The sequence below is a fragment of the Castor canadensis genome, chromosome 7, assembly GCF_047511655.1.
Source record: "Castor canadensis chromosome 7, mCasCan1.hap1v2, whole genome shotgun sequence".
Lineage (NCBI taxonomy): Eukaryota > Metazoa > Chordata > Mammalia > Rodentia > Castoridae > Castor > Castor canadensis.
This window is the reverse complement of record NC_133392.1, coordinates 112,121,520-112,147,496: the sequence shown is the minus strand read 5'-3', so window position 1 is coordinate 112,147,496 and position 25,977 is coordinate 112,121,520. Positions and strand designations below refer to the sequence as shown.

The following is a 25,977-nucleotide window of genomic DNA, read 5'->3' as shown; positions in this document are numbered from 1 at the left end:
GAACTGAGAAAGAATGAGGATAGGGTCTCCGAGAGCCTCTCTGCATTTTCCTTTCTCTGGATATTGTCAAGAGTGCCCAGTATAGACAGTGTTCCACGGAACCTCCCAAGCATGAACCTCCAGCAGAGAATAGTACTGATTCCTGGGCATTGGAATGTCATATTTCAACTGTAGGCTCAGGACAAGTGACTTTACCTTTCTAAGTTAAGTCTGCTGCCTTGGTACAACAGTGCCAACAAGAATCTACCGCTCAAGGTTATGTAGATTGTTAGGAGATGAATATAAAGAACTCTATGGGTGCCCATCATTACTAGAGTAGATGCTTAGCTTAAACTCTGACTTAGGCACTGTTCTTTTTATTATTATTATTATTTTTTTTTTTACTCATATGTGCATACAATGTTTGGGTCATTTTTTCCCCCCTTCCCCCACCCCCTCCCTTAACCGCCCCCCCGCCCCCTCCCTCTCGCCCTCACCCCCTCGATACCCAGCAGAAACTATTTTGCCCTTATCTCTAATTTTGTTGAAGAGAGAGTATAAGCAATAACAGGAAGGAACAAGGGTTTTTGCTGGTTGAAATAAGGATAGCTATACAGGGAGTTGACTCACATTAATTTCCTGTGAGCGTGTGTTACCTTCTAGGTTAATTCTTTTTGATTTAACCTTTTCTCTAGTTCCTGGTCCCCTTCTCCTATTGGCCTCAGTTGCTTTAAAGTATCTGCTTTAGTTTCTCTGAGTTGAGGGCAACAAATGCTATCTAGTTTTTTAGGTGTCTTACCTATCCCCATACCTCCCTTGTGTAGGCATTGTTCTTGATACGTGATGAATATGTGTCCTCTCATGTAATGCTCACAACACTAGAGAGAGATAGTCATGGTTTCCCCATTTGCAGATGAGGAAACAGAGATGCAGAGAAGGCAGGTAACTTCTCTGGAGACCACGCTAGCAGAAGTCCAGTGGGGTTTAGTCAGACAATATGACTTTAGAGCTATACCATTTGGGGGCTTTTTCTAGTGCTACCACTGTGTGTCATCTATAAAAGGGAGTTATATCATCTCATCAACCAGGCCCAGTGCTCTGTTCTATTTTGTGTCTTAATGGACCCCCATACAGCGCCTTGCACCTTAAAAATATGCCTCTCTGCTGGCCTTATTGCACCACTCCAACTCCAGCCCTGCTGCCTCACTCAGATCCTGATCATCCTATTCCCACCCGCTGCAAAGCTTCTAGGGTTCTGTTAGCTTGTCGGAGCACTTCTGATGAGTTTTAACTGTAGCTAGACTATCTTGTTCATTTCTGGACGTGTCTATGTGCCTAACAAGAACAGTGTTGAAGCCGCATCATTTGTGGGGGAGAATGGGACAGAATGGGAAAGGGGCAGTGATGACTTTCTGTGAAACTTCAGTATCACCTTGTTGCTAAAATGGTATCATAAAGCACTCTTCCTCTCCATCTCCCTCCTTCCCTTAGTCTCTGTCTCTATCTCCCTCTGTCTCTCTCTCTCTTCACCCCGCCCCACCCCACCCCGAAAAAAAAAGGTGAAACGAATGCTTCAGGTGCACCTAAAGGACTTGGTGATGGGCAGGTTTGGTGCCAGTGGCTCACACCTGTAATCCTAGCTACTCAGGAGATGGAGATTGGGAAGATCGAGGTTTGACGCTGCCCAGGCAAATAGTTAGTGAGACCCTGTCTCGAAAAACACATCACAAAAAGGGTTGGTGGAGTGGTTCAAGGTGAAAGCCCTGAGTTCAAACCCCAGTACTGCCAAAAAACCAAAGGTAGAGTGTACTTTCAGGACACAGTAGGTGCCCCATCCATAGGGAAATTCTGAGAAAAGCCAGCATACAGTCTGCAAGGATGTGATTATTACTCATCTTTAAAAATGGGTTTGGGGGTCTTGTGGAGTGGCTCAAGCAATAGAGCACCTGCCTACCAAGCATGAAGCCCTGAGTTCAAACTCCAGTACCACCAAAAATAAATAAATAAGCAGAGCCTTTACATTTTTAATTGTCTTTTTCAAGATGCTCATGAGTATAAGAGAATCTCTCCTTCTCACAGATCTCTTAGAACTTCAAAGTCTTGGGTTTTTTTTTTTTTTAAACTGAGGAATAAGGGCTAATTATTGTGGGGCTCTGTTTATTTATTTTATGGAAGTTGGTGTTTATTATCACTTTGGAAAGTCCTAGTTTATATTGCATTGTCTTGGAGTCTCTTTACAAGAGGAAAACAAGTTAGACTAGAGCTTTGGCTTTGTCTTCCTATTTTTGGTACTGATCCATTGTAAATAACATCAGTGGATCCCTGGCATAGATTATAAAATTTAAATATTCTTAATAAAAGGAATGTCAGATTTAGAATCTTGTCATCTCTAAGTTTCAAACCTTCATTTTTTTCACCACCTGACTTAATTCCAATTTATTTATTGGTTTTAGTGCTGGGGATTGAATCCAAGGCTTCATGCTCTCTACCACTGAGCAGCACTCCACCAGCCTAATACCAATTTAATTCACCTTTATTAAACAGTCATGTAGGGCAGATACATTAGTAAGACATCAAGGTAAAAGGACTCTGCCATTTGGAAATTATGCGGCAAAGTTCTTCCATCTAGAAATTGAAGTAGAGTACCTCTCCTGTAACCATTTGTCTATTGAGAACTGACCTCGTTTAACCCCGGTCATGTTACCTACTGTGGTTGACTTATTACTGCTTTTGACAATTTAAAAGTAGGACTGTAGCAATTTAAACCACAGCTTATTTTAAGAGTAAGCAGAGTAGAGCACTATTTTACATTTGATTAAGTGTTTTATTTTGCCATTCCCCTTCATGTGAACTCTGTACAGTCTATTTCATGAGGAGTGTGGTTTGCTTTGGCCTGTAATCCCTGAAGCCAAGCTCCTTTTATCGTTATTGCTTAAGTCATATATTTTTATACAAAACATCTTATTACCTTAGTTTTGTTTTAAAATCAAAGCAAAGTTTGCAAAAAGTCTATGAATCACATTGAAAGAATGTTAACGAATAGTACCTCTGAATTTCCAGATTTGGACATTTCGGGTCCTAAAGAATATGACTGTAAGCAAAAATATTATACAAGCTGGGTAAAATTTAAATAAATAAGGGCCAGATGGAACTATGGGGACTTATAAGATATAATGCAAATATTATTCCACTTCCTTAAATAAATCTGTATTTCAGTATGAAAAATTATATTCATGTGGATGAGTATCAGCTTTTTGTTAAATCACACTTGGAAGGGAGCCCCACTGTAAGCAAATATAAAACAGTTTCATTTTTGAGCCTAAGAAGAGAAAGCTTTTCACAGTTTAAAGTAAAAAACATTTTTATGTTTTCACAGCAGTTCTTAGGTTAGCTATTTTATTGGTGTGATTTTCATTTCACATATTAGTTATCTAGTAAAGTATACAAGAGTTTGAAATCCCTGAGTTTCAATTTTAGAATTATTTGTATAATTATTTACATTAAAACACACACACACGCACACGCACCCACAGACACACAGGTGTTACTTCTTTCAGTGTAAATGAGCATTTAATCCTTCTATGTCAAAAAAGCCACTGTGTCTGTTATTGACTTCATGCTCCTTTATGTTATCTGCAGTTTATTGCCTAAGAATGTTTCAGTATTCCAAAATAATAGTACTGAACATTATGATCCATTTTCTTTCTCTTTGAAGGGTTTTGTTGGTGCATGTTAGGATCTATAGACTATGTCTTTGTTCTTTTAGCAGCAGAGTCAGAAAATCTGTACAGTAAACTCTAATTTATTAGACTAGAGCATATTGATTGTAAAAGCTTATGATTTCAAGTAAGATAGATAAGTTCCTTTCACTCTTGCTGGCTTTCCTTATACAACCATAGCCCCGCAGGTTTTTTGAACAGAAATAATCATCTGTTCAGTCCATAAGGTTATCAAGCAAAAATGGCATCAATTTGACAAATACTATATTTCTTCTAAAGTAATTGTGTTTTATTGTGGTCTGTAGGAAAGCAGTACATTTAACGTACACTTGACTATGAGACACACCCATATTATTTTAGAATAAAGCAAGTATAGCATTTATTGACTACATTTTGTCCCAGATCCTATGTGCTCCTATGAGATACTGAAATTAAGTAACCTCTTAATCTTTCACATCTTGTGAATCAGTGAGGTGATGATACCAAGTACTCCACATCAAGCAAGGGAAAAGTTATTCATCTAAAAGTGAGGAAGATTAGCAGCTCTGCAGCTCATCTTAAATCCTTTCTGAATTGTACATTGTGTGCAACTTTTTTTTTCTTTTTTTAGTGGTGCTTGGGATTGAACCCAGAGCCTTGCACATGCTAGAGAAGTGTTCTACCACTGAGCTACCTCCCCAGCCCCTTAAATTTACCTTTCTAATTGGCTTAAAAACACAGGTCCACAAAATGCATTTAGGAATAAGGCAACATACCACAGCATAGGAAGAATGCATTCTTAAGTTTTCCAGCCTTGGGTTACTAACCCATTGCCACGGTAGCAAGGACAATGGAGGACTGCCTTTGTGGACAAGAGTCCTGCCTCCTCTATCACAGACAGCATTGCCTGCCTTACTAGCCTTACCAGCTTTCACATGAGCTTTCCTAGTTCTGTTGTAGTGAGGCAGCACAGTTCTCAGTACTCAGGGTCACTGTGCTCTATCAAGTTGAGGTAAACACTGAGTTAGTGAAGACTGAGCCACTATGTCCAAGGAAAATGAAAAGGTGGTTTCCTCCAAGCCTCTGTCATAGCATCGTCAACAACCAATCAATATATATTTGTTTTATCTGCTTTTCTGCCTAAATATATCTTATTTACTGTAAATTGTTGACCCATTAACATTGAACTCACAGCCAGTAGCACTGAAACTCATGCCTGAACAAACCTTTCCAAACACATATTTTCTCTGTATCTTAAGCCAATTGCACTTAAGAACATGAGACAGAATTTTAGACCTGTTCTTAAGGACCATTTTAAACAACCAAATCACAAATAAAACAGACAAAAATGCAAAAGTGACACTAAGCAGACCATGCAAAGGGTACTTGTTTACAATATGAGAACTGAAGCAAGAAGAGAATCTCAATCAGGAACAAGGGAATTAGAGGATTTAATTTTTCAACACTCTACACATGTCCAAGAATGACAATGAAAGTCCTGGGAGCATTGGTTTCCAGGTTACAAGTAAATTTTATCAAGTAGGCAAATTCACAGATATGGACTCCATGAACAATGAAGCATGGTGTTATATATATTAATTATATTTAAAACTGCACTTAGAAGGAATGGGGAAGGTGATAAGAACTAGTAGAGGGATGTATATGACCAAAGTATATTATATGCATGTATGAGAATAACACAGTGAATGATAAAAATGTGGAGGAAAAGTTAGCAATTAACTTCATCCTCAAGCTCTAAGTGGCCTGAGGTGTAGTTCAGTGGTACAGCACTTACCTAACCTGCATCAAGGCCTGGGTTTGATACCCAGTACAACAAGCAAAAAAGTATAAATAAATAAATAAATAAGGTTAGATGATCCTCAGGTTCGAAAGGTGGGGTTTATTAGTTCCATTTTCAGAAACAGAAACACTGACTCACAGGGGTCAGTAATTCAAAGGGGGCATCAGTCCTAAAGCTCTGAGGGGTCACCTGATCATACCTGCCACTTGCCCCGCCAGACATTGCTGCCTCCCACTGATTACGGGTTCAAGAACTCCCAGGCAACCTTGCTAACGTCTGGGATATATTAAAATTGGCCATGAGTTTTATGCTACTCCTTCCAGAGCCCTTAACTCTAACCTGACTCATTGACTTGCTTGGTGAAATCACATGACCTCAAACCTTGGGTCAAGAGGCCTTGTGATCATCAGCCCTGGCTCTCCTGAAACCCTGCCACCCTGCGAGCAAGCCTACTATGGCCCCTGAAGGATGAGATGCCATATGGAGGGACCAGTCCTTTCTGCTGGACGCTAGGGCATTCAGAACACAACCAGCCCTAGCCAACCTGACTGCAAACTCATGTGAGCCCAAATGACACCACACAGAGCAGAACTGCTCTGCTGAGCCAAGCCAGAGCTGCAGCCCACAGAATTATGGACTACTGCACGTTATTTATTGTTTTAAGCCACAAAAGACAGCAAACACAGAGTATAACCCAGTTCTCATGTCTTTCTTAGAGCTCTCAGCCGATGGAAGTTAGGATTCCTTCTGGCTGCTATTGAGGAGGTTTTATTCCTGAAATAGAAGGCAATTTTGTTGTTGTTGTTCTGCACTAGGGTTTGAACTCAGAGCCTCACACTTGCTAGGCAGGTGCTCTTACCACTTGAGCCACTCTAGAGGAGGTCTTATTTCTAGGCAGGACCTAAGCATGTGTGTAAAACCACGACTTTCTGTCCTTCCTTTTGCACAGTATTTGGGCTCGTAGAGGCTAAGTTGTGATTCAGTGTTTTACTGATCATTTTAAGTGTCATGAGTGAAGTGAACCATTTGGTTACCCTCAGAAGTGTCAGAAAATTTTAACTTCTCTGACCCTCAGTCCTAAGTCTGTTCTCCCACACACTACTGAACAATTTTTCCCCAAATCACATTGTAACTGAATTTTTTAAAAAGCTTCATTCCTCGAAATGTTATCATTCGCTGGTAAATGGATGGAATTGGAGAACATCATTCTGAGTGAGGTTAGCCTGGCCCAAAAGACCAAAAATCGTATGTTCTCCCTCATATGTGGACATTAGATCAAGGGCAAACACAACAATGGGATTAGACTATGAGCACATGATAAAAGCGAGAGCACACAAGGGAGGGGTGAGGATAGGTAAGACACCTAAAAAATTAGCTAGCATTTGTTGCCCTTAACGCAGAGAAACTAAAGCAGATACCTTAAATGCAACTGAGGCCAATAGGAATAAGGGGAACAGGTACTAGAGAAAAGGTTAGATCAAAAAGAATTAACCTAGAAGGTAACACTCACGCACAGGAAATCAATGTGAGTCAATGCTCTGTATAGCTATCCTTATCTCAACCAGCAAAAACCCTTGTCCCTTCCTGTTATTGCTTATACTCTCTCTACAACAAAATTAGAAATAAGGGCAAAATAGTTTCTGCTGGGTATTGAGGGGGTGGGGGGGAGAGAGAGGGGGTGGAGTGGGTGGCAAGGGAGGGGGTGGGGGCAGGGGGGAGAAATGACCCAAGCCTTGTATGCACATATGAATAATAAAAGAAAAAAAATAAAAAGCTTCGTTCCTAAAGAATTTGAGGGCTGGGAGTGTAGCTCAGTGGTAGAGCACTTTCTTAGCATGCACAAAGCTCTGGGTTCGATTCCCAGCACTGGAAAAAATGAAAAGCTAATACCTTGGGAGGGAGGAAGGGAGTCTCAAGGCTGGGGATTTGCTTGAAGTAGAGCACTTGCCTAGCATGCTTGAGGGCTTGAGTTTGATTTGAGATGGAAACAGAATCATGTTCTTAGGATTTATAGGAATTATAGATACAGTTTGGGCCTACAACTTTGCTCAATGTGAGATGTACTTTAATACTTAAACCCAATGCTTTCTTTTGAACTCTGTAACTGCAGGAGACATCACAAATCTGTAACTGAATCTACAGTCATGTGTTCTCAAACGTGGTTTTGTGTGTGTTTTGCTGTCCTCACCATGTTACTACCCGCTTGTTGGCTATGCCCTCCAGCTGAGAAAGCAGTGCACCATGTAGAAGGCATGTGTGCTATGACTTCTGAAGTAGCCATAGAGAGACCTCTATTACATGGTGTTTCAAAGTAGCATCACTCGCCCTCTAAGGCATAAATCTGCACTGAGGCGTCTTTCAGAGGAAAAACTGCTCATTTTATATGTAATGTCTTTAATATTTTTTTTGATCCTTGGGGGTCTTTTTATTAGTAGGGGTTTTTTTCCTAAAAGGAGGGTAATATAACATAACACTTTTTTTGAATTATTGATAAATATGTTTTTCATCTTAAAAGTGAAATTTAATGTGAAACCTTTTTGCAGTTAAAATGTCCCTTAGGATTTTTGGTGGGGAGTGTGGGTGGGGGTTTTTATGAGTATGGCAAAGATTGGGTTTAATTCCAGGTTGACTCAAATTAAGTAACCTGCAAGCAGTAAAAATAAGCCTATATACATGGTCCTTCATTATTACCTACCATATAATCCTTTGTCAATGTTTTGTCCTAAAATGATTATTAAAGCAGCTTCTTGAATATCTACAAATATTAAACATAAAATCTCTTCTTAGAAGAGAAGAAGGGTGCTTATTCATCTCCTTCACCCCATAGAAGGCCTTCAGTTAATTTTTCTAACACATGGCTTCTCTAAGGCCTATTGTGACAACAGTAAAATTGCCTTTTGCTAAATGATTGGTCTGTTTATGAGTTACTTGTTGGCAGCTCCAACAGTAAAAGAAAATGTTGATTGATGGGCTGAAGTGTCTGATGACTGTGCCTCTGTCTAAGGATACATTATTGCATGTTATGAAATTCTTTTCTAGCAATTTAGAGCTGAAATCCCCTTAGAGGAGTTTGGGATTTTTGTGGAGCTCCATGATAATTAAGTCTCTCATACTTGGCTCCTTTAAGTTGCTCTCTGAGCTAAAGTAAATTCGCTGGGAGTTCAGATGGATTTAACATCAATTTGTGATGAGTACTTTGGTTGTGTACTGCTAATACTTTACTGCCAGAAGGTTGCTTGGGTTGGGACGAGATTAAGACACACTAACCCTAACTGCCACTTCCCCCCAGGCATTTTTATCCTGTTTTCTATCTCCAGTCCTTTTTTTTTTTTTTTTTTTGCAGTACTGGAGCCACTCCACCAGCCCTTTTTTGTGTTGGGTTTTTTCGAGATAGGGTCTCGAGAACTGTTTGCCTGGGCTGGCTTCAAACTGTGATCCTCCTGATCTCTGCCTCCTGAGTAGCTAGGATTACAGGTGTGAGCCACTGGCGCCCGGCTCATTTTTGATCAACAGTTAGCAAACATTGACTGAGTGCCTGCTCTGGGCTCAGCACCAGAATACCAAGATGAGTTGGAAGCAGCCCTTGCCCTGAAGAGCTCCATTGAGCTCTTCAGACAAGTGTGATAAGTTCAGTAATACTAGAAAATGTAGTGGTGACCCACAGAAGGGTGCATCACCCTTACCAAGACAGAGAGTTGGGGATTTCGTAGAGGTGGCACTTGGTTGATTCAAGTACAATTTCATGAAAAGGAGGTAGCAGACAAAAGAGGGCATGGCCTTTATACTTTCCAATATAGATACAGGGAATGTCTCTATAAAAATATGTGAGAAATCTGGCTGGGGATGTCCCTCCAGTGGTAAGCTCCTGGGTTCAAACCCTAGTATACCAAAAAATAAATTAATAAAAATAAAAATACCATTTGTAACTAGATAGGGAAAATGGGTAGCTGAGGGATAGTGCTAAAGATCAACTTTTCATTGTTTGCTGTTTTTAGTATACTACAATGTCCCCATGTTATCTGTTTTTAAAAACAAATACTTATTATTTTGGGAGTGGAGACATTAAAACAGTAGTCCCTTAAACAAAGTGATGTGCTTGTAGAGTGGCTTAAGTGATAACGTGCCTGTCTAGCAAGCACAAGGCCCTGAGTTCAAAGCCAAGTACCACCAAAAAAAAAAAAAAATGTGATGCAGTTGCCAGCTAGCCACTTCTTCATGTGTGTCTACGCAGCTGTGCACTGTGTGTTTTCTGTTTTGTTTTTGAGCCCAGGACCTTGCACATGCTAGGTAAGTGCTCTACCACTACACTACATTCCTAACCCCTTCCTGTTGTGTCTAACTGTGGAATAAAGGAGCACACCTTAGTTAGTGTGTTTCAGATACAGGCTGCAGCCTGAACATTTTGAATAAGGAAAATTCAAGATTTGAGAGATTCTTCAACTCCCTGGTGAAATTCTTATCTGCCTCTAGACTCACCAAGTCAAATGAGTAATTTAAGTTGTCCAGAGGGAGGTCGTTGGACTTGTTTTAGGTCATCATTCTTAAATTTCTGTTTTCCCAGTGAAAAATAGCACAACTTCCAGGAGAAATTAGGTTTGGGCCCTAACTAATTAATTAACAGAAATTAATGCCATTAATTAACATTAAGGTGTAGCATCTTTAGCACATCGATGTTAAGCAAATGAGTACTCTCCCTCAGCCACCCATTTTCCCTATCTAGATACAAAAGGTATTTTTATTTTTATTAATTTATTTTTTGGTATACTAGGGTTTGAACCCAGGAGCTTACCACTGGAGGGACATTAACAGAAATTAATCTATTTTCGTAGACTGAACAGCTTTGTTATTTTGAATCCCAAGTTATCACTGGCATCTATTATAATGTTGGTTTTATATCCTATCCAGTAAAAAAAAATTTTGAGGGAGTACACAGAAACAAGACTGAAAAGATGAAAATAAAGGAAAGAAACAAGAATAACAAATGGAATTAAGGGAGAAACTGTTTTGGCTTGGAAGAGCGCTTACCCATCATGCTTTGTGTAAGCCGCTAATCATGTACAGTGCTGGCTGGTGAGATCATGGATTGTGGATCATCACCACCTCATTAGGCCAAAGGCTTTGGTTTCTGTTTCTACAAGTATCTTTTCGTTCACTCTCTGTAAAATGATCAACTCATACCCTCAAAGTTTTTGCTATAGAATTGAGGTGACAATATTTCAACAGAATTGATGCCATATGGAAAACCCCAAGTTAGCTTTTGTGTAAGTACACAGTAAACTATTCAAAACAGATGAGATGCTTAGTAACACAGTGGGAGCCCAGACTTTGGTGTTAAACAGTCCATGTTAGAATTTCATCTCTCCTACTTGGAGGCTACAAAGACCTGTTCAAGTCTGAACCCTTATGAGCCCCATTTGCTCAGCTGTAAATGGGGCTCACAATGCTGGCACAGATGGGGAGTGTGTAGCATCTTTAGCACATCGATGTTAAGCAAATGAGTACTGGTAAAAGTGGAGCTATCGTTCCCTCACTGGGTGCTGGCACTGTACATAAAGCCACATCTGTAGATAATTCTGTTTAAAAAAAAAAAAAAGTGCGAACATATTAAAAAATGAGTCCCAGAGAAGTTAACAGTCTTCTCAAGGCCCATGGTCAGCAGTAGTAGGCCTAAGATTTGCATAGAGAAAGTCTGACCCCAGAGGCCCCGCTCATAATCACTGCCTCTAGGGCCCCTTCTCAGACCAGGCCAGCAAGTGGCCACGGGGAAATGATGAATAGACCACTTCTGGAGTAGATGAGTTTTAGGTATTGATTGGTATTGGTATTGATTTAGGTATTTCGGCATTGATTGATAGGGAGGTGTTGATTGAGGTGTTCTGGGTGGAGCAGTGTCAGTTTTGTGGGCAGAGACAGGAAGGGGGAGTGTGAAAGAGAGGCACCCAGAGCTGCAGCTCAGGAGCAGAGAAATTTAGGAGGACATCCAATGATGAGGGGAAACCGTGTGCATAATCAATTCTGCATTTTTAAATTTAAAATAATAAAGATCAGCTTTTCATTAATGACCCATTATTTCATGTAATCTCACTTTTCCAAAGGTAAAAGGAAGGAAAGTTTTAATACAGTGTTGTTAAATAGATCTGAAATACCTCAACCCAGTATCCTTTTTACTATTCTGTTCTACCTGTAAAGTACACAAGTTTTAAAAAATAGATATATTTTTCTTTTCAATTCACCAGCCCACATTTCTAATTTAGCTTTTGGTCCCCACCTCTGACCTCTGTCACCCCCAGTTAATGCAACTGTCCAGAATTACGGCCTCATAGAACACTTTCAGTACACAAGGATCCAGAGGAAGAAAGGTAGCCTTTAATTTTTATTATTAGGTCACAGCATCTCATGTTTTCATGTGTTTTCAAAATATTCACAGAAATTATAGCAGTAATCAAGCAAAGGAAAAGAAATACACAGGGAATATTTCAGAAAAACTTATGGGACAAAACCAGACCATTAGTAGTGAACTCATCATTTCTTTGAGACTATCAACAATATCTACCTTTATGTATCATGGCTCATGAGCATGGAAGTATATGTAAGGGTTTTGAACTCAGACCTCTTTTATGGAATAAAAACTCTATGGATCTTTTTCTTTCAGTGTGTAGTTTTCCCAACACAGGGACGATGGGGAGTTTGGGTGGCAAACTTTACAGACTGACATCATTATATGGGCTGTTCTCAGAGCCTGTGTTGGTTTCTCCCTTGGTTTCAATGACTCTTGGTGGGATCTTGGCACAGTGTGTTGGGATCACCACAAGCCATGTTTCTTCCCCTGAAACAGTACAGAGAAACAAACCTTTGGCAGTGTAAACATTCTCTGGGTCGGAAATTTCAGAAGGCAGAGTTAAAACAAAGAACAGTGTAAAATCTGTTGTTGATACAGAATCTGAAATGTAAATGGTTTGGATAAAGGCACCTTTCCTGGTTCCTGGGGACTGCCTCTCTATTTGCTGTAGTAAAGAATGTTTTCAGCTGGGTGCCATGGCTCATGCCTATAATCCCAGCTACTTTCCTGCAATCTTGGTTACTCACCTATAATCCAAGCTACTTGGGAGGCAGAAATCAGGAGGAATGTAGTTCGAGACCAGCCCAGACAAAAGTAAGGGAGACACACACACACCCTTCTCAATCAGTAAGCCAGGCAGTGGTAGCCTGCACCTGTAATTCCAGCTATTGGGAGGCTGTAGGTAGGAAGATCACAGTCTAGACAAAAACATGAGAGCCTACCTGAGAAATAACTAAAGCAAAAAAAGAAAAACAAGGGATGAAAGTGTGGCTCAAGTGGTAGAGCGCCTGCCTAGCAAGCATGACGCCCCTGAGTTCAAGCCCCAGTAGCACCAAAAAAAAAGAATGTTTTCAGAACTATGTAGTAATAAAATGAAAGTATTGTGAAGGTATTCAGAATCCAGGTTTGTCATTTGGTTATAGAGCTCTTATTTTGTTGTGTCTCTACTGTGAATTTTTACTTCTTAAAGAAAGTACATTTGCTTTGGAAATTTCTTTCTATCTTGTTCGCGGTTTTCTTACAAGAAATACCTCTTTCTTTTCCTTCATGTGAATTTAATGTTGAAGCTTTGTACTTGTGAACTAAGGCAAAATTTGACCTCATCCATTTTTGTGGCTCATTAATTCTCAGGGCCCTTAACAGAGCCACCCAACATTGGCAAGACCCTTTGTGGTCCTGGCTGTTGGCCCAGCCTGGCAATCATCAAGCCCCTCCTCATCTAAGCCTACCTGGTCTCTGCAGGCAAGAAGTCCCACTGCTTGCAGGCCTGTGCTTGGGACACTGGCTTCTTGCAAGGCTGGGATCCTTTATGCCTGGCTTTGCCCTTGACCCATTGGCTATGGTGTCTTGTGAGCTGTGTGTGCCACAAGCAGGGAACAGAGGACCCTGACCAGTGTAGATCTCAGATCCTCACTGTAGGACCCATGGATCTCTGTTTCCCATCTCCACTTAAAAGCTTCTTCCCTCTGCCTGCAGCCCTGCAGGGCACCTAGTGTGAGCTATTGGCCAAGTCTGCTCAGTGCCCTTCAGTTCCATTAAACACAGAAGGAAGCCTTGACTTCCGGTAGCTTTGTTTACAGTACCGCCTGAAGGAGAGAAAATAATGTGAACGAACTCTGTTTAATATTTTCACAGAATAGTCTCACCAAAATACACAGTGATTTGATTCTGTAAATGTAGATTTGGGAAATTCTTAATGAACTGATAATGCTGCTTTCTCAGGAGAGGAGATGGGGAGTTTAGGGTGGAGAGCAACTTCTCTCTGAGGTTTACAACACCCTATGGTATTGCTTAAATCCTTATTTTAATGACTGTTTTTAAATTTTAAAGATTATTAATTTGAAGAGATGCATTTTTTAATTCTTTAATCATAAAGCACTTTCTTCCCTAGATATTGTTGTCCTAATGACTCAGAATGATGAGTTCAGCGGAGGTAATTTGTCCAAGACTGTATGATGACAGGATTTGAACCCATGGCCATCTTATACTCAGATCTGTGGATGCTGCTTCCCCTTACACCGTGTTTTGTCCTTCAGCACCCGATCATTCCACTAAGTTCCTTTCTTTCATTGCCCAAATAATGAGGCCTGGCAAGCCCCTTCTTCAGGCCACACATCTATGCCAAATCCTTGAATACCAATAAGTACAGAAACTGTGTTTCAAAATACACCATAAAGTATAAATAAGAATGACACATGGTTCACCTCAAGTTCATACACAGCAGCAATGTTCAAGGTTAACAATAAAATGTTCAGAGGAAGTTTAACGTGAAAGGGTAGGCAAAGCCAGTCTAAGGGAGTAAAATTATCATCAGGAAAACTTAATTGCACCTCCAGTACATAACCGCGTGGCTTGTTTATCAACTAAAGTAAACATTGTTAGCAAATGGCATACTATGGCTTGATGCCTGCTTAAGAAGTATTTGTGGGTGTTGAGAATTAATAGAAATCTTTTTTATAGGATGCCATTGTCATTCATGAAGTCTATGAAGAAGGAGCAGCAGCCAGAGATGGAAGGCTGTGGGCTGGAGATCAGATATTAGAGGTACATAATTTTAAGATTTTTTTTCTTACCAGTAAGTATGGTTGCCTTGCTGACTTTAGGCCACAAAGTCAGTGTGTCTGTCTTCTACCCAGTGTACCATCACTGACTTCTGTCCCATCAACAAAATGTAAAAAAAGGAAACAAAAAAAGAGACATACTAGAACTTTTGGCCAGGCGCTCGTTACTCATGCCTTCAATCCTAGCTACTCAGGAGGCAGAGATAACGAGGAACGCAGTTTGAGGCCAACCCAGGCAAATAGTTCAAGAGAACCTATCTCAGAAATACCCAACGCACAAAAAAAGGGCTGGCGAAGTGGCTCAAGTGGTAGAGCACCTTCCTAGTAAGCATGAGGCCCTGTGTTAAAACCCCAGTACTGCCCAAAAAACATCAACAACAAAAAAAAACACACCATATCTCTTTTTTTCAGTGTGCTTTAAACAACTCATCAGTTTAGAATCATGACAGATTACCAATCTAAATTTGTTTCTGCAAACATTTTTTAAAAGGAAGAGTACAACTTACAATTCTATCATTTTAAAATCAAGTAGTACTACATAATATTGCAACTTGATTTTTTTTTTTTTGCCTTCCCATTTTCCCATACAAAATTCCCTCCTAAAAACACATACAGGCATGGTGCCACCCAACTATAATCCCAGCATTCTAGAAGCTGAGACAGGAGGATCACAAGTTCAAGGCCAGCTTGGATTACATAGCAAGACCCTGTTTTAGAAAACAATAAATTTTTTAAAACCTCACATACCTATATATACCTTTGATATTTTAAAGACTTCATTGCAGTTTAAGTAGTATTTTCTAATCCTAAGAAACCTTTATGTCAAAGGGAAGTCTGTGCCTTGCCACCAACATGTTCAAGCTGATGAAAATGTAGAATCTTCCCTTTAGGTGGCATATAGTACTCTTAAACATTGAAATGCTTAGCTGGACTCTTTCAAATTTGTCTTTCATTTAAAGACTTAAAAATTGTTTTAAGTCTTTTAAAAAAGTGTCAGAGCAGCCAGGCACTGGTGGCTAACACCTGTAATCCTAGCTACTTGGGAGGTTGAGTTTGGGAGGATCAAGGTTCAAGGCCAGCCCTGGTAAATAGTTCAAGAGACCCCCCATCTCCAAAATGACCAGAGCAAAATGGACTGGAGGTGTGGCTCAAGTGATAGAGTGCCTGCTTTGCAAGCATGAAGCCTTGAGTTCAAACCCCAGTCCCACAAGAAAAAAAAAAAAAAATGCCAGGACAAGCATGACAAGCTGTATGACACTAGGGAATGGATGAGCAGGAAGCCAGTGATTGCCAGGCGTTCTGGTGGGTGGAACTAAAGAGCCTTTTGATGATGTGAAACCTTTAGGCAACACTTACTTCTTTCATTGGATAAAGTCAGTAGAATAGTTAAATTTTATGGTGGGCATGGGTAATTGCTGCTTTGTAACTTTGATATAGCACATTATGAATGACATCAGAAAGTTTTATTTTTCCCCTTAGTTCATTTCTGCCTCCCAAGATGAAAACAGAAGTGTAAGTAGGGGCTAGTAGAGTGGCTCAAGTGGTAAGAATGCTAAGCATGAAGCCCTGAGTTCAAACCCTAGTATTGCCAAAAAATAAAAAAAAGAAAGTGTAATTGGGGGCAGCACACATAGACGAGAAAGGGTTAGCAGAGAGGCCAAGCTGACAGCGAGTTAAATTCAGGCCAAGTCACGGGGTTTCTTTTCTGGTCTTTACTGTGCCTTAGCATTGGATTAGGGCATTCTCCCAGCACCTGCATTAAGGTACAAGCAAACCAAGGTCCCTTTGGGAATTGGCATGACTACTTCAGCATGCAACACAGTTTTAGTGGTTAGGAGTTTGAGAGGTTCTGGGTTTTTTTGTTTTATCCTTCCTAGATTTTCTAATAAACTGATGTTATCATAATTGACTTTTTCAGATGAATGGGCTAAATATTAAAAATAGTACAGGTGCAAATGTGCCTTGACACATATATAAATTGTAAGTCCAGAAATTGTCCTGAATGGTCACTTGAAACTAAATTTAATATGCTTATTATCTTCAAGTATAGCTGTGCCTTCATGGGTAGAAACAAATGTATATCAAAACCAATTACATTGTACCTCTAAGTATATGTAGCTTATTTTATATCAATAATACCTCAGTAAAACTTTCTCACCATGTCTGCTTGTATTGGATAGACTGTAGCTGCTTTCTTCTGTAAGTGTATTCCTGTCCAGTGAACACTCAGGGTCAATTAGCTGGAGAAGGGAATGTGCTTCAGATGGAAGGAGAACTGGAAAGGTCAGGCATTCTGTGGTCCAGTCTGGATGAATGGTCTCTACTTCCTAGTGAAGATGGCCAGTTCGGTTCCTCTTAGTTTGGGAGCGTACACATGGGTTTGCTTCAGGAGTAGCTTGTGATTTCACCCAGTCTCATGCTCCTTTCTAGGCAGGTTTAGGCCCCACAGTGGGATGTGTTCTGGACATGGCTGACGAGTACAAATACATGATACATAACCAACCACCTGAGATCGGCAGACTCTAGAGAAGACAGACCAGCCTTGGTGGGCTCTTTGAGACCAGGAAACAAGGTCTCATCAGGCACTGATGTCAGGACCACACTCTCTAAATCCCCACATCAGCACTTTGCCTGCAGTGGCTTTTCTGCTGCTGGGAGAACTGCATCCTTCTGGCTTGTCTTCCATGGGTACAATTATGTCCTGATGCCAAAAGTGAGGCAGGCCAGATCTTGTTCCACAGATGCAGTTAAATAATATGTTAGCATGGACTTTCTTCTTTGCGGTTCTCCTCGTAGGCTCCTCTCACCTTCCCTACCTCCCCCATCCTCACCTGTGTGGGTGTGGGTGGGAGTAGAAAGAGAGTCAATGCCTCATTTTTCCCTGCAGAATAAAATAATAAACCACAGGCATTGATTATTTGCCACAGGTGACAACTTCCTATCCAAGGGATGTGACAACTAGGGCTTCCGAGGGCCCCCACACACACCCCCGTTACCTCCTGTCCTCTTATGTCATTGATGCCCTGTGCACACAGTACTTCTGTGAAGCTTAAGGAGCACATGACACCCACTGTCCTAGCCACTCAGTGATGTTTCTCTCGTGGTGTCTCTGGATAAGCAGTGGAAATTGTGAACAGCCATCACTTGGATCTGAGCAGGATTTCATAGAAATGCTTTTCTAATAGTAGAATTTAATGGCAGTGCTTTCAATTAAGAGTTTATTTGTTAGGCTTTTTAAGAGGTATTTAGAAGCTTTCTAAGTTCGTCTTGGACCCATGGAGCTAGCCTTTGTTTTTTTTAACTGAGTCACAGAAGTGGTCTTGTGTGCCATCTATTGGAACACAGGAGAAAAATCAGCTCCAACCACATTTCTAGACACGTGGCTTCTGCTTTGTTCCGTGAGCTCTCCTGGCAATCTGAGAGAGCGTTCACTGACCCACAGCAACAGTAAGTGGCTCTGGCTGCCCTTACTTCAATCTCTTGTAAAATGTCAGCTTCTCTCGTCCATTAACCATAAGGATATACCAGTCAGTCCTCACAACACAAGCTAGGTGTCCTTATCTCCAGTTCACGCTTATCAGGGCCAACACTGTTTCTGTAATTTCAACAGAGCTTCACACAGGCAGAAAGTGAAGTCAGCACTAGCCAAAGTCCATCTACGTCCATGGGTATTCTGAATGTCGCTCATCCAAAGGACTCCAATACCAACTTACACCAGAGAAGAAAAGGCAGCTTGAACATTGGGCTTTTAGACATTTTCTTGGCTCATAGAATCAACTTTAAATAGCAGCCACAGGGTCACCTTCTTCAAGAAGGGTCTGTTCTTCTCCCTTCTCTGTAGCCGTTCTTTTTTAGATTTAATTAAATTTATTTATTTTGGGTGGTACTGAGGATTGAATTCAGAGCCTCATGCTTGTGAGTCACATGCTCTACTATTTGAGCCATGCACCCAGCCCTTTTATGCTTTCGTTGTTTTTCAGATAGGTTCTCACACTTTTGGCCTGGCCTCAGACCTCAGTCTTCCTGCCTATGCCTCCTGTGCAGCTGGGATCACAGGTATCATACCTGGCCTATTTGTTGAGATGAAGTCTTGCTAACTTTTTACCCAGGCTGGCCTAAAATTGTGATCCTCCAATTTTGAAGTTGGCCTTAGACCAACTTCCCTGAACAGATGAAGAAGCAAAGGTTCAGAGACAGATTTGAGCTGCCCAGGGCACACTGCACTGCACCAGAACAAGGGGTGGACGCCACATCTTGGGCTCTCTTCCACTGTGCCATGTGCCTGGCTGTGGTGTGGAGCCTTATTCCCTTTCTTTGGCTCCTTTCCCCGCTGTGACCCAGGAGTGACTCATGACTTGTCTTCCTTCAAGTTCAACACTACTCTGCCCTGCCATTTTCCCTTTTATCAAATTCACTAACCAAGGATATGCTGATTTGCGAGTTCATCCCACATTTACATTCTTGGCCAAGAATAAAAGTCTCCTTCACTGTGAGAAAAAAAAAATTTACCAGCCAATATCAGTATTTGACTTTCTTTATGGCAGATGGATCCAGTAACCCATTTGAAGAGTAAATTGTGGTTCTGTGTGGCATAGGAACTAAGAAAAGAAAAGATTGACGGGGGTCTGCTCCTTTATATTTGAAGCAGGTCATGCTTCTGAGGGTCACATCCGTGAGCTGTGGGAATGACGAAATTTCTTAAGGTTTCTCACTGATTGGATCAAGGAGCTATAGTGGGCAGAAAGGTCTATGCTGTCAGTGCCCACCTTGGGATGTCCCTTGTTGCAGGTCAATGGCATTGACCTTAGGAGCTCCAGCCACGAAGAAGCCATCACGGCCCTGAGGCAGACTCCCCAAAAGGTGCGGCTGGTGGTGTACAGAGATGAAGCACACTACCGGGATGAGGAAAACTTGGAGATTTTCCCTGTGGATCTGCAGAAGAAGGCCGGCCGAGGCCTGGGGCTGAGCATCGTTGGGAAACGGTAAGGGCATGATGATCAAGTCAGGATCAGCCTTTGCCCTTCAACTTGTGGGGATTAATGCCCAGAGACACTGACAGATAAAGCCTGCTGTGTGCTGCCAGTGGGGTTTCTAAAACTAAGATAATTGTGAATATATGAACACCATAAGTCATATTTCTCAGCAATGTCTACAAAAAAAAAAGATGTAATTCCAGACATTATCAACCCAACCCAGACTATTATATTTCCTCCTAGAATATGAATAGCTTGCAAGGTTTTTCCAGTTTCAAAAACCTACATCTGAGCTTGCAGAGATTAATCAATGCAACCATGTCCGGGAAACAGCTAATATCTGAAGATACATTCATACAATGTTGGGTTAAGAAAATTGAAGTGACATGGAATACCATGTTAATTTCATACTGTGTTAAAACTAGTGGAGTAGATACAGTTGAGACACAAGCATAAATTTCTCATGACTTTAGTTTCCTTTTAAGAATGTAGTCCACAAAATAATAGTTTGTACCAAACTATTGAAGTCTTGATTACTGGTGTCAGGATTACTCTATTGAAGTCTATCCTGCTTAGGTATTCAGTGGGGACTACAGGGTAATATGGATGGGTTCCTTGCTTGATAAATTAGAAAGGAAAATGTGGCGGGGGGAGGAGGTAAGAGGGGGAGAAATGGTGGGGTGATCTAACCAATGGACAATATAAACCTATTTGGAAGTGTCACAATGAATCCCTCTATACAACAAATATATTCAAATAAATAAGAAAGGAAAGTGGTATCTTTCTTCTTAGACTGTCATCCTAGCTCCCATGGCTGGCTTACTAGCTTTAGGATCCTAGTGTGGATTTATTCCACCAGGGCTACAAGATTTCCAGGTGACACTCAAATATGACCTTAAGTTATATGGCCATCTTCTTAGGAAGAGTTCAAAGTTCAATGTGCGTTGTAGCACATGTCCTCACTGTCCTCTGATGGCTCACCTGGTGCTGTTTCCCAGCAGTCCAAGCTGTGACTGGCTACCATTTTTGAGTACTAATTTTATGCATTCAGCATTGCAAAACCATCATCTGAAAGCACATCACAGGACTGGTGGCGTGACACAAACAGTAAGAGCGCAGCCCAGCAAGCATGAGGCCCTGAGTTCAAACCCCACTGCTGCCAAAAAAAAAAAAAAAAAAAAAGGAAATGCATTCTGGTACCAACAAAACTGAATCTCTTACATCTCTAAACAAAATCAGTGCACATCTGAGTGCGGAGCAACTGACGGGGCCAATATTGAAATTTTGTTCTTATTTTGATACAGATGTATGTATCTGGGGAGATTCCATTTAGAAAAATGGTATTTGTTTTATTATCCTGGGGTGAGTTCATGAAATAATTGCCACGCAGTGCCAGCATTTCAGGTTGAATTTGTAAAGAACATTTACATTCCTTAGCACAAAAACTTTCACTGTCAAGGATCAGATATATATCTCTGAAAATCCACAATTTCCTTGACTAACAATTCCATGGTTTGGAATTCATCTTACAGACGTGTTTGCAGGCTTTTCTCATACACTGTTTGCAATAGCTAAAGAATGAAAATAACCTGTATGTCCATCAGTGGGTTACTAATAAGTGAAATTGTGGAACATCTACAGAATATTATGTAGCAGTAAAAAGTGAACACCTGCAGGTGCTAATAGAAGTAATTGAAGTTGACATAGCTCAGTGCTAGATCACACACACTTAGCATATGTGAGGCCCTGGATACAGTTCTCAGTACTAAAAAAAAAATCATAATCATCAATTTGACAAGATGTATCAAGTGTAAAAAAGAATTAAAATGAGGGGGAAAAATGTGTGTGTGTGTGTGTGCCCAGTTACACACACATAGGTTCCACACATGGATGCATTTGCTCATGTATGCACAGAATGTCCCTTACACAGACCCAAGAAGCAGGTAACAACACTGCCTCTAAAAGAGGTCAAAGGCTAGAGGTGAGAGGGAAACCTTTCAAGGTATGCAGTTTGTAACCTCTTTGAATTTTGAGACGTTATGTATTCACCAAATAAATGCAATTAAGACTTTAAAGTAATAAAGGCAGGAAAAGAATGAGAGAGAAATTAGAAATTAGAAATTGTTAACAAGTAAATTTCCATGTCACTCCACTAAAATTGTCATCTTGGACCAATAAGAATGACTTTCCAAGAGGAAACATAAATAGGCATGGGTCATTGAACAGTGAACCCTCTGCAGTCCATCATCTAAAAGTCAGTGGACAGTGTTGGATTTAATAGCTTCTTAGGGCCTGTCTCAGTTTTAGGGTTTAGTGCAGCTACACAGAAAGTCACCGATCTCAGATTTTCATTAAGGAACACTTGCTTATGCCAATGCCCCACTGCTTCTTGGTATTAACAGGAACGGAAGTGGAGTGTTTATTTCTGACATCGTGAAAGGCGGAGCTGCAGACCTGGATGGGAGGTTAATTCAGGGAGATCAGATCCTGTCTGTGAATGGGGAGGACATGAGGAATGCCTCGCAAGAGACAGTGGCCACCATCCTCAAGGTGAGTCCCTGAATTGCTCTTTGCCCAGTTGCCATGCCAGAAGCCCATTGGAACTGTCCAAGTCAATTGTAAGCATAAAATGGGATGGATTTTGTGCTCTCTAGTTTTCACTAGAAGTCTATTCTCTGGTTATTTCAAATGACCAGGAATAGCTTTAAAAGAAAGCCCCTGTTACATTAACTAACAGAGTGAAAGGGAAACTGTGTTGAGATTTCCCAGCTCCTTTTTCTGTGAGAATTCCAGCTATCTACAATTACCCTCTAAATGCATGGGATGGAATGGGCTCTCTGGAAGCACGGGATTTGTCATCCTCCCCTGGGCTCCCAGAGAGCTCATGATTATGAGTTCATTAAATCCAGCCTTTGTTAGTAGAAAGAAAACATTAAAGATTATCTGACCAATTCCTCCACTTCACAAATGAGAACTGAAAAACAGCTTGACACGCCCCAAATCACAAAACTCTGCTTGAGTGGTTTTCTTACCACCCAGCTGGCTCTCACTGAACCTGTAAGATGCTGAGGTTCAAAATTCACTTCCAGGTATCCATGGAGCCCCCTTCCCATTCTGCTATAATGAGGTACATTTTATTCTGTATTTCACAAATAACTGGAAGCTTGTGCAAAGTCAGGTGAATTTTGTTTTTAAATTCTGATTTTTAGATCTATCAGTTACTACCCAAGAGGATTTGTATTTGTAAATTCTCCCCATGTTTGATTCTCCTATTCTGTTCTTCGCCACTGTTTCTTAATTATTTCACTCTTCATGAATAGTTGTATCTGAAGGGAGAAGGAAGAGAGGAGAGGGGACTTGAAATCCAATCCTTTTTATACATTTAAAGAAGTCCTGAGAAGAATGCTGTCAAGTTTCTAAGTCTGCATTATTTTGTTGGATTTTTGGATGATTGAGCCTCCTTTTTGCCTGCTGCCTTCATCGCCCTTTTCTAAATCTTGGCTGCAGAGATGAGTGGAGGCTCTTCTGTGGTGTTTTAGAGCCTAAGCACTACTACATCTCATTTCTGTTCTTTTCTTATCTTCCCAAGTGTGCACAGGGCCTTGTGCAGCTAGAGATTGGGAGACTCCGAGCCGGTTCCTGGGCCTCCTCAAGGAAGACATCGCAAAACAGTCAGGTTGTTGATGGCTTCCCAGCAGACTGACTGACTCCCCTGCTCCCATTGGGAGAAATTTTCTCATTTCATAAATGATCACTTAGAAATAATATCTAGTATGCAGCATATTCACATCACCAAGTTCAGTGTGCCTTCATGTGTTTGAAATAAAAATGAAAGGTGGGATGAAAATTCACTAATCCCTAGAATTTTCTCTCCTTTATTGCTTTCAAATGTTTTCTTACAACCACTTTTCTCTCCCACTGTTAGTTCTATATTGCCTATGCACTTGTACACAGCTGTGTTTATTTTTAAAAAAAGGCAACATCTGGTGGCAATTTGACCCTCATTAGCACAACATTGTTCTACTCATTTAATTAAATATTGCTATAAAGTTAACTTGTGGATAGCCAGTCACACATGCTGAGGGCAATTAATGATATATTCCTAGGAGAGCTAAGTGTGGGGGTTTCTCCTATGAGAGGGAGGTCATAGTGGGTGATATTTTGTGAGTTAGCAAACATCTTATGTTTATTTGCAAGGCTGATGTAAGTGCTACTTTTTTTTTAACAGAATATTTTCTCCATTATAATGGCTGACACAATCAAGATGGTAGACTATATGTTTAATCCCATTTGGTGCATAATGCAGCTATGGAAACTTGCATGTGATCCCCCCAGGTCTCCTTTGTGTGTTATGGACAGGCCTTTGTTTCAGAGTTAAAGCATGACTTTTTGGATGCTTAATCTGGTTGCCTTAGATGTAAAGCCTCTCCAAGGCCTTTGGGTAGAACATGATGTGATTTTGGGTTAGCACACAGCTACTCCTGGACAGCCATTAGCTGTCTTCTTTGCCTCATTGCCTTTAGAAAATGGGTGAGGAAAAAAAATATCCTTGATCAGACAGGATCACAGATTAGCTGGCTTGTCTTAGGGAATCTTCAAGTAAGTCAAATCCAACAAACACCATTTAAGTTTGGACCTTTTTTTTCATTTCTGACTTACATAATAGGTAGCACATATACATAGTAAGACAAAATGCTACTATGGGGTTCCACAAGTTAATGGTCGGTGACAATTCTGTGCAGACTTGGGAACTGGACATGTAAGACCATCTTGGCCAGGCTCCTTCCATAATGGAAGACTCGTCTCTGTGGAATAATTTCATTAAAGCCTCATCGTACACAGGAAACTACTGCACAATGAATCGTACTGGGGTTGAGATCGTGCTTCCTGCCAGAGTATGAGAAAGCTACAAAGAGGTGGTTCCATTGGATCACACTGCTAAAGGGGTTTGAGGAAAAGGAGAAGTCATCCCAGACAGAGTAGATATGCAAAGACACAAAGGGAGGAGAGGATTTCATGTGTTTTAAGACATTTGGGCTAGCAGCTGAGGTGGTAGGTAGAGCTGGACTTCTGACCTTCCTGAGGGAATGTGAGCACCTTCATGATTAGTAAAGTTCACAGTTGCCAGGTGCCAGTGGCTCATGCCTGTAATCCTAGCTCCCTGGGAGGCTGAGATCAGGGAGGTTGCACTTTGAGGCCAGCCTGGGCAAACACTTCATGAGACCCCCCATTTCAACCAAAAGCAGGGTGCCATGACATATGCCTGTCATCCCAGCAATGGGCAGGAAGCATAAAATAGAAGGAACATGGCACAGGTCAGGCTGAGCAAAAAGTGAGACCCTATCTCCAAAATAACCAGAGCAAAAAAGGGCTAGAGATGTGGCTTAAGCAATAGAGTACCTGCCTAGCCAGCACAAATCCCTGAGTTCAAAACCCTAGTACTGCCAGAAAAGGAAGAGGAGGAGGAGAAGAAGAAGAAAGAACAACAAGCTGAAGCTTGATAGTTGTACACATCTGTAATTCCAGCAACTCAAGCAGTTGAAGCAAGAGGATCAAAAGTTCAAAACCAGCCTGGGCTACACAGCAAGACCCTGTCTCGAAAACAAAACGAAAAACCAAATTATAATTTACCAACTGATAATAGTGATCTTAAGCATAGCTTAAAATTTCAGTGAGGTTAGGCATAACCTTGATAATTTGGTAGAAAAAATACTTATTAGTGGTGGTATTGCCCACATTAGGAAAGGCCTTTACTGTGTTTTCAGAATTTAATAGTCATTACCCATAAATGATTATACATTATGGACTTCAGATATTTAAATGAATAAAAAGGTCAGGTCACAGAGGTATTGGAGCAGATTGAGTTAAATTGTTAATAACATTTTTGAGAAAAAAAGTAATATATCCTTAAAGTAAGCCTTTTTTCCGTCCTTGATATTTGCTGATTTCTCCTACAATTAAGGGTTCCACTCATCCAAATATCTATTAAAGTTTTAGTCTACTTGTTTTAGCAAAGTATGTAATACATCTTTGGTAGTAAGGGGTCACATGTTGACAGTAGCCCCAAATGACACAGTGCCCATTTGCTGAGCATTTTAAAGACCAGGTGGCCACCTAGGAAAATGTTTTGGGTTTCATATGGAGTAAGAACAGCTCTAAGGTTGCATGTTTTCTACCCTAATGATTGAACCCTTATATTAAAGCACATCCAGTGGAGAAAGCAATGGAAGAGACGTTTAAATGGGCCTGGGGTGGGATGGGGAAGGAATGAGTCTGGTGGTTCTAGTTTTCTTTCTTGGCCTCTTCAGAATTTTCTGATATATGGTCATGGTGACTATGGCAATTGGCATACAAATGGCATTTTTAGGCTAAACCAGTGTCTGCATGAGAGTGACCATGGTTCTTC

General features: G+C 40.8%; 1 protein-coding gene across 20 annotated transcripts in view; it reads left to right on the top strand.

The window, feature by feature from the left end:
• Window positions 1-25,977, top strand: part of Patj (PATJ crumbs cell polarity complex component) — a 353,456-nt gene that overhangs the window by 287,040 nt on the left and 40,439 nt on the right. For 19 of the 20 annotated variants that reach the window (XR_012449877.1, XR_012449876.1, XM_074079945.1 and 16 more), the window contains 4 exons: window positions 14,498-14,581; window positions 19,387-19,580; window positions 21,974-22,121; window positions 23,161-23,247. Coding sequence is in view for 18 of the 20 variants with exons in the window: in XM_074079945.1 (XP_073936046.1) it covers window positions 14,498-14,581; window positions 19,387-19,580; window positions 21,974-22,121; window positions 23,161-23,247 (513 nt within the window). In the remaining 2 variants the exon portion in view is untranslated. The remainder of the gene's footprint in view (window positions 1-14,497; window positions 14,582-19,386; window positions 19,581-21,973; window positions 22,122-23,160; window positions 23,248-25,977) is intronic. The other variant, XM_074079936.1, reaches the window with a different exon arrangement.